At 34.0% G+C, this 12,740-nt stretch overlaps 1 protein-coding gene across 2 annotated transcripts in view; it reads right to left on the bottom strand.

Annotated features, from left to right (window-relative positions):
* MTA3 (metastasis associated 1 family member 3) overlaps nucleotides 1–12,740 on the bottom strand; it is a 194,694-nt gene that overhangs the window by 92,989 nt on the left and 88,965 nt on the right. For both annotated transcript variants that reach the window (XM_074204684.1, XM_074204676.1), the window contains exon 8: nucleotides 1,531–1,630. In XM_074204684.1, the coding sequence (XP_074060785.1) occupies nucleotides 1,531–1,630 (100 nt within the window). The remainder of the gene's footprint in view (nucleotides 1–1,530; nucleotides 1,631–12,740) is intronic.

Genomic DNA, 12,740 nt, shown 5'->3' with positions numbered 1-12,740 from the left:
GTAAAACAACTGATATAATTATTGGTATTAAAGAGCACAATGATGACCTATGATTATTACATAACTATTTATGAATTTTAAGTAGCTATAATCCATATTTTTTATTCACAAAAAAGACCATTTTTACAAGGTTTTCTATATATTAGTCAATGTCTTTTCTAACATACATCCATTTTCTTCTATGCATTTCAATGACTGGGGTCAAAATGCTTTCAGTTTGAAGGTTCATTTCGTTAAAAGTACAAAATAATAGTATTCATGGTTACAGTGGGGATTCCTTCCTATTGGTGAAAATCAAAATATGGATCACTTAAGCAGTGAAAGTCACTAACAGAAAAGTTCATAGATAATGAAAGCTTTCAAGCAAAAATTTCTATCAGTGAAAGTCATAATAATAATAATAATAATAATAATAATAATAATAATAATAATAATGAATCCTTATCCAATGAAAGCTAATAAAAGATTAATGTAAACCACAACAAAAACAAAAAAAGATAGTGACCACTACATAGTTTTGCATGCCTGGGAATCTAGCTAAAACAGAACCAATTTGGGACCCAAATGTCTGGGACCTATAAAAATATCAGCCAATCTACATTAACATAGTATATAACTCCTCCTCCCTTTGTGTGATTTCTGTAATTACAGAAATTACAGGGTAATTACAGGGTGTTAGGAGAACTCTGCAGGAATTCCAATATATTATCTGACTTCTGCCACAGACTACCTGATGAGTATCCCACCACTTTGATTATTAAACTACTTATTATGTAAGTAGGCTGTATAAAGTTATATAAGTAGACTGTATTATATAAATAGACTGTGAAAACATTTAGAGTAAGTTGGGATATCTTTAGAGTTCTCCAGTCTTCCCCTTGTTTGGGGGGCCTTGAATATCCCACTATGAAGGATAATTACAACTTGGGAATTTTTATCATTACACTTGATAATATTGATTGTATCAATAAGAAATAAGCAATTGTGATTATTTTCATATACTGGGAAAGACCATGCTTCCATAATTTAATAACATTCATTTAAACGGGAGTAATTGGTTTTTGCAAATATTGGGATTCTGTTTGAAATTGCTAAAATTCTTTATTTTTTTCCAAAAGTAGTTAGAAAAGTAAGCTGTGAACATTAATGACCATTAGCAGTAAACTATACTAACTTTTCACTTTTTTATTAACATAATTGAATTAACTAATCCAAATCAGAATATTTAGAATATTAGAATATGATTTTAATAAGCTATGCTAATGTGCAATTGCATTTGAATAACAAATATTTTATTTTTTGCAATAATTAGAAAAGTTGGAATGAAATCTCATCAGAAAACAGACAATGTGTTGTGACTGGTGGATCCAAAGAAACCGTAACACACATTTAGTTAACAAACACCTTAAGTACAAATGGGGAACTTTTCAATATAATATCTCAATATCAATGAAGTTTCATTTGGTAACTACTTTCATAAGAGAAGGAAAGAATGAAATAAACTGAAACAGTCTCCAAAAAACAGCTTACCAGAGTAATGTCTCGGGAAGCAGCAGCTGCACTCATGTGTAAACTGGGCTGTCTGACTGAACTACTGCAATCCAGGGCCCGAGCAAATGTTCCAACCGCACTAGACAAGCAAAAAAAAAAACAAAACACAGTTTTACTTCCTTTTTCTGCTTTTTGAACTATGCAACGTTTCAGTAGATAATATTAAAATGTAAAGACAACAAAACATAGACACTTTAAATTTAGCAAAGCAAAAAGTTTCTTCTCTACTGCTAAGTAATCATGGCTAAAAGTAAGTTTGGGTGCAGGGGTAGGATGGAGTAACAAAGGAAGCAGGGAGAAAACAATGAAGAAAAAACAGTGAAGAGGGCAGCTTATGAAATTTTATCAAGTTCTAACTTTCAGTGTTGTCTGCCATAAACATTAGGTCAATGCAGTGAACACATGGGTTGAAATGCAAGAGGGAAAGAAAGGGTAGCATAGGTCTAAATAGTCCAACTGTGCCGACCAGACACCACAGGAGCAGATACATAGTAATTCACATCGAACACCCTTGGAAATGAGCTCCCTAAGATTATCCCACTTCACTCAACTGTTCTGTAATTCTTCTATATATTACCAAATATAAGGCTTTTACTATATTTGAATTCTCAAACACTGTACTTTCTAACTTCTTTTAAAGTTACTTATTTTCAACCAAAAGCACATGTATATTTTTAAGGGACAAAATCTGCTTCTACCCTAATTTCCCAAACACTCCACCCTCCCCTTAGGGGCAAACAGTCAGGTTACAATTTTGTATTTAGATAGATAAGATAGATAAATAAATATTCTAACTTTTAATGTAAGATCAAACTACCTTATAAACAATTCACCTAGAGGGTAGCCAGGTGGCGCAGTGAATAGAGCACCAGACCTGAAGTCAGGAGGACCTGAGTTCAAATTTGACTTCAGACATATAACTGCCTAGCTGTGTGACCTTGACCAAATCATTTAACCCCAATGCCTTAAATAAAGAAAAAAAAGAATTCATTTACTGATGTGCCATTGAAAGGTGAAGGATTAAATTGAGCTCTTCCCTATCAGTTGTCTTGGCCCAAGGAGAAGGACACTGAAGCAGGTTGACCAAAGCATGTTCAAAGGGCAGGGAGTGATAGGGAACATACTCAGTAAATATGTTTTAGGGATCACACCTTGGGACTTGACCCACGCAAGACACTAAGTCATTGTACTCAGGATCTGGGGGTGTTTTGGCTGGATCATTAAGTTAGGTAGATCACTGAGTTCAGTCCTGTAAACCCTTGGATCGGTGCCACTTTTATGTGAGCACTATAAAGTCTCACTTGGGAAAGTAGGCTTTGGAAGACCCTCCCATTGGAGAGGAAGCTCGGCCAAAAGCACTTTCCCAAACAAGACCAGGGAGGCTGTGTAGTAATCTAGGGACTTTCCCAGCAAGATTTTCAAGTTTGTTAGAACCTCTTATGTTGGGTAACCATTATTTCTCTTATCTCTTACCTTTTCTTTAACTATACTGATGCTTCTCCTTTACATATGCATATATGTAATAGAATATCTTTTGGGTTATAGGAATAATCTTAGGTTGTAATATTGAGCTATAAATCTTATATGTAAATGAATATAATAAAAGTATATTAATCTTTGGTTATAAGTATATTAATCATTAAATTCTCACTTAAAGATTGGAGAGAGAGAGAGAGAGAGCGAGAGAGAGCGAGCATGTCACTGCGGGACAGATTCAAGTCAACCAAATTAAAAGTTTGCACAGTACAAATCCCTTTCTGTTATAGCCAGATGTCTAGATATTCTGGACTGAATTTTTTTGTGGCTATATGAAGCATTTGTATCATAAATCTCTTTGATTGGGGGAAAGGACCAACTCCATCAAGTAATCTAAACTCTATGCATACTTGTAGGCATTAGGGAAGTTCATCAATCAATACACACTAGTAACAACTTAGTATATGTAAGGCACTATGATAAGCACAAGACACAAATAAAGGGAAAAGACAGTTCTTTTCTCAAAGAGAATCCAAGATAATCAGAGAGACAACATGAAAACAACTATATTTGATTTATATAAATCTGAAATAACCATCAAAGGGAGGATACTAGAATTAAAGGAAATCAGGAAAGCTTTCCCAAAGAGCTTGGTATTTTAGTTGGAATTTGAGGAAAGCCAGAGAAATCAGAGGTGGAAATGAGGTGAGAAAGCATCTCCAGGCATGGGGGCATAGATTATGAAAATATTTGGAATACGTAGGGATACCATCTACAAGGACCAGCAGCCAGGTCAGTGTTCCTGGAATACAAGTGTGTAAAGGGAGAGAAGGTGTAAGAAGACTGGAATGGAAGACAAGGGCAGAGCCGGGAGGAAGAGTGATTTTAGATTATGCCAAAATTCCACATATTAAACCTTACAGCCTGCATCTGATTATAGGCGTTCATCATTGTTTTCCTGGAAAACTACCAATTGTGCCTCTAATTTATAGAACTATGAACCAACAAAGAAATTCCCTCAAAATTGGAATCCCTACTTTCAATCTTCCCATTTATAATCTATCACCCATGTAACTGACATATCATCTGGCTCCAATGTACTTTTCTATATTAATTTTCAAAATACTGTCTCTAATATAGCTATTTGAGTGTTGTCTGTCATTGCATAACATTTCATCATTTATGTAGATGTTTTTATAAAATATTAATTTAAAAGAGAACATTTCCACATACAAAGGACAGAAAAAAGTAAACTATAAATAAAAACATGAAGCTGCATTAGTTTTTCTAATAGTATATATTAAATTTAACAATAGTACTAACTAGGGGCAGCTAGGTGGCATAGTGGATAAAGCACCAGCCTTGGAGTCAGGAGTACCTGGGTTCAAATCCTGTCTCCGACATTTAATAATTACCTAGCTGTGTGGCCTTAGGCAAGCCACTTAACCCCATTTGCCTTGCAAAACCCTAAAAAACAAAACAAAAAAAACCCCACTACAAACAATAGTACTAACTTCCCTAGCTTATCTGTTTCTTCTTGTGAAATTGTTTCTGCTTTTAATTTATTTTTAAAATATTACACCATCATCATTTTCTTGTTGACTCCTTTTGAAAAAATACAAACAAAATACAAAACCTATTCTTATAACAAGCAGACATATTTAAGCAAAAATATTAATGTTGCAATAGCTGTGCATCACCAAAAGAATGTTTCGTCATTACTCTTCTGGAGTAGCGATTCATAAAATGATTAAAATTAAAAGTTGTTTTTGTTGTTAACATTGAAATTATTATATAAAATACTTCTATATGTGCTTACTGTATTCTATTCAATTTACAGAAATCATCCTAGGTTTCTATGAATCCATTCTGTTTTTTCACTTCCTTACTGATGCAATAATAATATTCCATTTATAGACCATAATTCAGCAGTGCATTAATTTCTAAAAGAACAGGTATTTGCTTTGTCTTTCACTGGAATAAAAAAATAATACAGCTATAAATACTTCTGTGTGCATAGAAATCCTTTCTGTTTCTTTGATTTCTTTGGCCAAGTATGCCACATCATGAGTCAAACTGAACTGCATGATCACTGGACTTCTTGTTGTCATCTGAGACCCCATTTCTTTGGAAACGATACTGGAATGATTTGCCATTTCCTTCTCCATGTCATTTATTGATGAAGAACTGGAGGAAAACCAGGTTAAGTGACTTGCCCATGTGAAATAACTTGTAAATGCCTCAGGTCAGATTTGAACTCAGGAAGATGAGGGTACCTGAGTCCAGGCTTGGACCTCCATCCACAGCACTACCCAGCTGCCCCTAGTGACTTAAGGATAGCTCCAAACTGCTTTCCAAAACGGCTAGACCAATCCAATGATCAACCAACAATATAATTAATATTCTGTAAACTAACAGCCCCACTGATTTCGAACAATATGTGTGATATAGGATTTTAGAGAATTTTTTTTAATTTTTATGTTTTCTATTTGTAGCAATTTAAATCATGTTTCCATATAGTTGATTTGTTCCATATAGTTTCCCTTATTTTGAAAACTGCTTGCTTATATCCACTAGTCATTTTTAAGTCAAGAAATTACTTTTAATTAGACATAATTGTATTAATTGACTATGCAGGTTATCATAGAAATTGGCTGCAGTTTTTACAAATTACATTAATAAATTTTTACAAATTGCATTAACTACTTGTGTAAAACTTTTCAATTTTGATTAGTCAAAATTGTGCTTTTCCTGTGATGTAATTTATTTGTATTAAGTCAATAAATCTTCCTTTATCTATATTTCAAAAACGAATCTCCTTTCTGAATCTATTTGATTTATAATGAAACCTTTAACAATTTTCTCCAAAATAGTAAGTATTAAAAAAATAAAAAATAGTATTTACCACAGTAAACAAAACCCTTAAGTTTAATCAAGTAATGTAATATAATATGTTCTAATACTTATTCAAAAGACAAAATCTGTTCCACTGAAAAACTTATTCTGACTCACTAATCCCAAATCAGTTTGAGAAATAGTCCTTGGTAGCATAACTCAAGATCTGATACTGCTAGAGTTCTTTTTCATTTCATAATATTCTTTGGGATCGTTCCTCCATATAAAATTCTGTTTAGTTCAATAAAGAACACATTAATAATTTGAATAGTATTGGCAATGAGTAAATTAAAAAGCGGCATTGTTATACTTCTAATGGTGATATAAATCAGTCATTAACAATTCATATCTAATTATTTAAGCCTTTATAACTCTAAAAAATATTTTGCAGGTGTATTAATATAATTCTATTTTTGATAAATGGTTTTCTAACCCTGAAAAGTGATGTGAAATGACTTGTCTAATATTAGAATCTAGTTATTAACATGTGACTTCAGTGCAGACCTACTTATTTCTAATCCTGGACTCTTTTAACCCCATCATGGTCAATGATTTTAGACAAAAGTGCCTATCCACAGATGCCTACAACAAAATGGGTATCACTGGAAGTACTGGCTCTGAATTATTGGTTTTCTTACAAGTAAGATTGTAAGTAAAGACAGTCATCAACTGGGGCAGCTAGGTGGCACAGTGGATAGAGAACTGGCCCTGGAGTCAGGAATCCCTGAGTTCAAATCCAGCCTCAGACACTTAGTAATTACCTAGCTGTGTGGCCTTGAGCAAGCCACTTTACCCCATTTGCCTTACAAAAAAAAAAAAAAAAAAGACAGTCATCAACTAACATTAAGAGGCAAAATGGCTAAAGAACAACAAGATAGGCCAAATGTGAGTCTAACTAAATGAAGGAGTGTGTATGTGGGAGGCAGTTAATATGAGTCCCAGGTTACACTGGACATGATGTAAATTTAGCTTATTCCTCGGAAAAGGTAGCAAAAGGCTAGTTATTCTGATACTATTTAAAGTGAGTAAAATGTTGAACCTATTATTTGAAAAATCACTAAAGCACAAAATTTTAAAAGATTAGAATTCATTTCATTGAATCAATCAGAAATATGTAAACTGTTATAAAATTGTGCATATCCTTTGAACTAGCAATACCAATCCTACACCAACATCCCAACATGATTAGAAAGAGAAGGGGGAGACGAGATCTATTTTTATAAAAATATCTACAGCAGTTTTGGTTTTTTTGTGGTGACAAAGAATTGGAAATTGAGGGGAATGTATATCAATTGAGAAATTGAAGAACAAATTGTGGTATATGGATGTGAAGGAAGACTACTGTAAACATGATTATAAAGAAATGATATGGCAGAGCCAAGATAGCAGCTAGAAGGCAGCATTTCCCATAAACTCCTTCCCCAAGGAAACCAAAAGCCATCAAATTATGACTCTGGACAAAATTTAGGGGGCAGAACCCACAGAAAGACTGGGTGATGCATTTTCCCAGTCCAAGATAACTTAGAAGTTCCACAGGAAAGGTGTGTTTCAGCAGGACCAGGGTTGGAAAAAAGCCCCAGCCACAGCTCAGCTCAGTTTGACCTTCAAATACAGAACCTCAGGTGGAGCATAGAGAAGAGTAAAAAATGAGGGACTTGATGATGAACTGCATGTATTCCTGAATAGAAAAATGATACTGATAATACTCATATGAAACTTCTCATTTAATAGAGCAGGTAGAAGGAGCTTTTATAGATGAAGCACAGGAGAAAGCTGAATTTCAAGATAAAATATGGTGTAAAAAATGGAGTTAATGACTAAAAGGGAAATGTACTGGGAGTAAGAGAAAGGAGAGGTGGAATAGGCTAATATATTTCCTATAAAAGATTATACACACACACACACACACACACACACACACACACACACACACAATGAACTTTTGCAGTGATATGGAAGAGGAGTAGGTGAAGGGGAATGAGGGAACCTTCACTCTCATCAGAAATAGCTGAGAGAGGAAACAGCATATACACTCAATAGGGTATAGACATCTAGAGTAAAAAGCAGAGAAGGGAGAAGGAGGGAGGGGGAAGGGGGGATGTGGATGATAGAAGAGAGGGTAGATCAAAGGAGAGAATAGTTAGATATACACATTTTCTTTTTTACTTCTTGCAAGGGCCTGGGATTGGGTGGCCAGTCCAGGACCATTGGGCTGGGTGGTTGCTAGGTTTCAGGGGAGGTATGTGGGCTCAGGGTCTCTTGGCCCTAGGTCCACCACACCACTCAGCTACCCTACAGTACATTTTAGAAGAGGGACACAGTGAAAGGAGAGGGAAAATATAATATAATATATAATATATGGAGAGGAATAGATGGAGGGAATTACAATCAGCAACAGCAGGAAAATATGGAAGTAACTTTTATGATAGACTTATCATAAAGAATGTGAACCACCCAAAACAAAGCTGATGGTATCAGAAACACAGAATGAAACATTTTTTTTTCCTCTTTACTTTATTTCTCATGAGGGTCTACATGGGGGGGGGGGGTAAATTATGTTTACTCTTAAACAAGAATATTTTAGTAATGTATTTTAAAAAATATCACTTGTACAAAAATACTCATTGCAGCTCTGTTCCTGATGGCAAAGAATTGAAAATTAAGCAAATTTCCTTCAATTGGAGAATGGCTTTAACAAAATGTGGTGTATGTATGTGATGCAACACTATTGTTCTATTAGAAGCCAGGAGGGATGGAAATTCAGGGAAGCCTAGAAAGATTTTCATGGACTGATGTTGAGCTTGATGAGCAGAACCAGAGAAACATTGTGCACCCTAACAGCAACATGGGGGTGAGGATGAACCTTAATGGACTTGCTCATTCCATTAGTGCAACAATCAGGCACAATACTTTATTTTTCTTCCTTAAGGATATGATTTCTCTCTCATCACATTCAACTTGGATCAATTATACCATCGAAAAAATATAAAGACTAACAGACTGCCTTCTGTGGGGGGTGGGGGGGGAGAGGGGAGCAAGATTAGGGGGAAAACTAAAAAATTCAAAATAAAAATACTATGAAAGAATTGATGTAAAAGAGGTGACGAGAAGGCAGATTTCAGAAAACTGTAGAAAAGTCAGATGAATTGATGTAAAGTGAAATGAGCAGAACCAGAGGAAAAGAAGAGTTGATTTTCATATAATTTTGCTCTTAGTGTGTAATCAATACTGAGGAACTTTCAAAGTTGCAAGTCACTTGTGGAAATTTCCTTGTAACTTTTAGAAGTTCTTTACACTTCCTTTAATATTGAAGTACTGTTCTTGCAAATAACTCTTTTCAGATTGTAATGGTACCAGAATTGAAAACAGTCTAGCTAAGTCTCAAAGGCAGAGACTTTCCAAAATAACAAGGTAACTTTCACAACTTAGACAATATCCATTTGAAAGACAAAGGACAATTTATACCCAAAAGAGCAGTCTGTTTCAGTAGATTTCTCAATCTGATGCATAATAGTAGATTGCAACTTTATTATCCCTCCCAACTTTTCTTCTCAATGGGCTCATGAATCAGTGAAGTCATCTTTGTATGAGTCTGAAACTACTTGAAGAGAAGAAACTTGAGAATCTAAGCCAGAAATTCCTTCATGGTCATAAAAATCATAGCAAGAATATTTTCTCCTTGCTAGCTGATGCTCAAATAAGCCAACATGGGCAGGTGATGGATGTCATTAATAAATATTATTAAATCAATGTTTAATATGAAACACTAATTTCATGTTATCCCTAATATACAACCACTGTGAAGGAAAAAAAAAATTTAGTCATGTCAAATTAACTCAATTAAGTGCTTATAGAGTATTTATTTTATAATCTAGAAAAGTACTAGACATGGTAAAAAAGAAAAGAGAAAGGTTCTGCACTTGAATACTAATGAATCTTTAAAAACTTTTTTTTTGAGGGGGGGTTTGAGGGAGTACAAACATAAATCAAACAATGAGATACTGTAAGATAGGGCTAAATTGTTGTAATTCAATCCAAATGCACTAGAATAAAGAAGAAAGAGCAGAATAACACAGGATGCTTTACAAACTGAGTCTTTTCTAAAAAAAAAAAAAAAAAAAATCCCCAGAAGTTGATATATTATACTGTTTCTACCTAAATAGCTATACAGGTATCTCATATCCTTCAGCTATTGACCATTCACAGCCTACACCTATGTTCTGACACTCAGCTTTTTCTAAGTTTACTGCAATGGCCTATTTGGTCATCCCTCAGTTCTGTCCCCACTCTTATACATCCTCCAGCCACTATACAAAGGAGCTTCCTGAAGTAAACCTCTGGCCATGTCATATCGCTATTCAATAAATTTAAATCCATCCTTCCTGCTTCAAAAAATAAGCATAAATTCCTCTATGGTTTTGAAAGACCTTTTTAATAACTTAGACCCATCCTCTTGTTCTAATCTCTGGATATATCATTTCTTTTTATGAACTATGTTTTTGGTTAAACCCATCTTGCTACTGATTTTATTACCTGTTTCCCAGCATTTGTGTTAACCATTTCACATGACAAGAATAATCTACTACACTTTGTTGTCAGATACCATATCTTTTCGTCCTCTTTTTTACTGAGGAAAGTGGTGAAAAACTGTCAGAAAGACAATAGAAAGAAAAATTTTAACTTCCTTGACTACTGATGCACTTTGACTGGTTTTTGAAACGAAAGATATTTGTTGGTTGAACTTACCGCGCTACAACTAAAAAACTGGTCAATCTGTCTATCAGTAAGAGGACTGTTTGGGTCCCAAACTTTAACCTCCAGCTTTGATTGTTCTCTGCCATCTGACTCTCCTGTACAAAGGTAAAGAATATGATTATTTCAAAGTTAGTATCTTTAAATATACTCTCTAAAAAAGAAAAAAAATTCTGTGATTTACTAAACCACTAAACATTACATTGTTATGTTAAGTTTTTCTAGCATGTTAATTTTAATTCATTCATTTATAGGATGGTAATTTAATTCTTTTATTCACATATTATAGATACTATTCTATCACAGACAATATTTATATATTATAGGCATATGTAATTATACATTATACAAATATATAACATATATTCTTTTCACTCTAACCTATTACAATCTACTAAAATAAATGTTCTTTGCCTTACTTTTATCTGAAGACAAGGGAAAAGTAGTGAGTATACTCCTGTTCCTAGCCTCATGATGGTGATAGGGGCTTAGAAAAGGTGAATAATGAATACACAATTTATTAAGCTCCTCTTTAATAATAAGGTATTACCAGACACTGGAGGTAAAAATACAAAAAAATCAGAGTCTTTGTGTTTATTGAGCTGCTGTTCTACCAGGAAGGGGGGGGGGGGGGGGTGTACATAGTATTCATATATGAGTAAATACAGCTACTTAGGGGGAATTAATTCAATTCTATATTATCCCATAATATGAAATCCCTTGACAACATTTATCATTGACCACTCTTTATCAAAGGTAAACTAGATTACTATATACCAGCTGAAGCTCTGATTTATGTGCTAAGTAAAAATGAATTTAAGGAAACCATGAAACTGGTGATACACCGGCTGCAAATTTCTCTTATCCAATCTCAACCTGAGCCTAAGCAAGGGCAAACATTTGTGTCGTCCATAAAGGGATGCACTACCCCCATTCTAAGAAGTGACTATTTCAAGACTACTGAAATCAGCCCATTAAGTATTAACGTTTCCCCAAATCTCGTAGGCCCTCTCTTTCTCTGTTACCCTTTATACTATCTCAATGGGTAGTCTCCTCAGTTCCCATGGGTTCAATAGTCCATTATCTAACTCTAATCTGTTTCCTGAGCTCTAAAAGTTATCTATGTTAGAAATTTCAGACTGGAAATGTCTAAAATGCTACTACAATTCATGATCTTGACCTCTTAGTATTTATTTCCCTGACCTTAGCAAAGGACCTGACAAAGAATAAGCCCTAAATAAAATGTGTGTTGATTGAAAAGTCTCTTGTCTTGGAACAGCAGCATCAAAGTGAAGATCAAACTATATTCTCTGTAATATTTCATAGAAAACAACTGAAGTATTATTAATCTCAGGTAATGAAATATTTTTAATGAAATATTTAATGAAATATTCACATGATCAGTGTCAGACTCATTATCCATTAAAATGTAATTAATGTATATACATATATATATATACATGTACTTATACTAAGATTACTAAGTTATTGGTGATTCAACATAGGAATTCATCATTTATACAGATAGAATTATGGATTATTAACTTGTTAAAATTGTAGGACAATAACCTTAATTCAATGGAGTCTCAAACCCAAGTAATTCAAAGGGAAAGATGACCGATATATCATCTTTAGGTACAAAGCAAGAAAAAAGAACCATGAGGCCAAGAGAATTTTTAAAATTTTTAAAATTTATTATATTATATATTAATTTAATTTATTCAACTACATTCATAAACATGTTATTCTAAAATAATTATACACAAATTCTCCTGAGCCCCCACTATTAAATCTATAACACATTTACTCTCATTTTTTCTTTACTACAGTTCCACCAAAGGGATATTTAGAATTTTGAAATTGGAAAGAGGCATACTACCATACCTGCCCCCATACTTTTGCCTCCCCACAAACCAGTTAACACAGGAGAATTAGGAGCAAAAGCAGTGGACAGTACATTCCAAACCAAGCAAAGACTTGGAACTGGCTGTAACAGTCCTTAAAGGTGCATTATTTACCTGTCATGAACTATTAATTCTATGCCTACTCATTTCTTTCACTATCCC

Source organism: Macrotis lagotis, chromosome 1 (assembly GCF_037893015.1).
Source record: "Macrotis lagotis isolate mMagLag1 chromosome 1, bilby.v1.9.chrom.fasta, whole genome shotgun sequence".
NCBI lineage: Eukaryota > Metazoa > Chordata > Mammalia > Peramelemorphia > Peramelidae > Macrotis > Macrotis lagotis.
The sequence above is the reverse complement of the archived record's forward strand: the minus strand, read 5'-3'. Positions and strand labels throughout refer to the sequence as shown.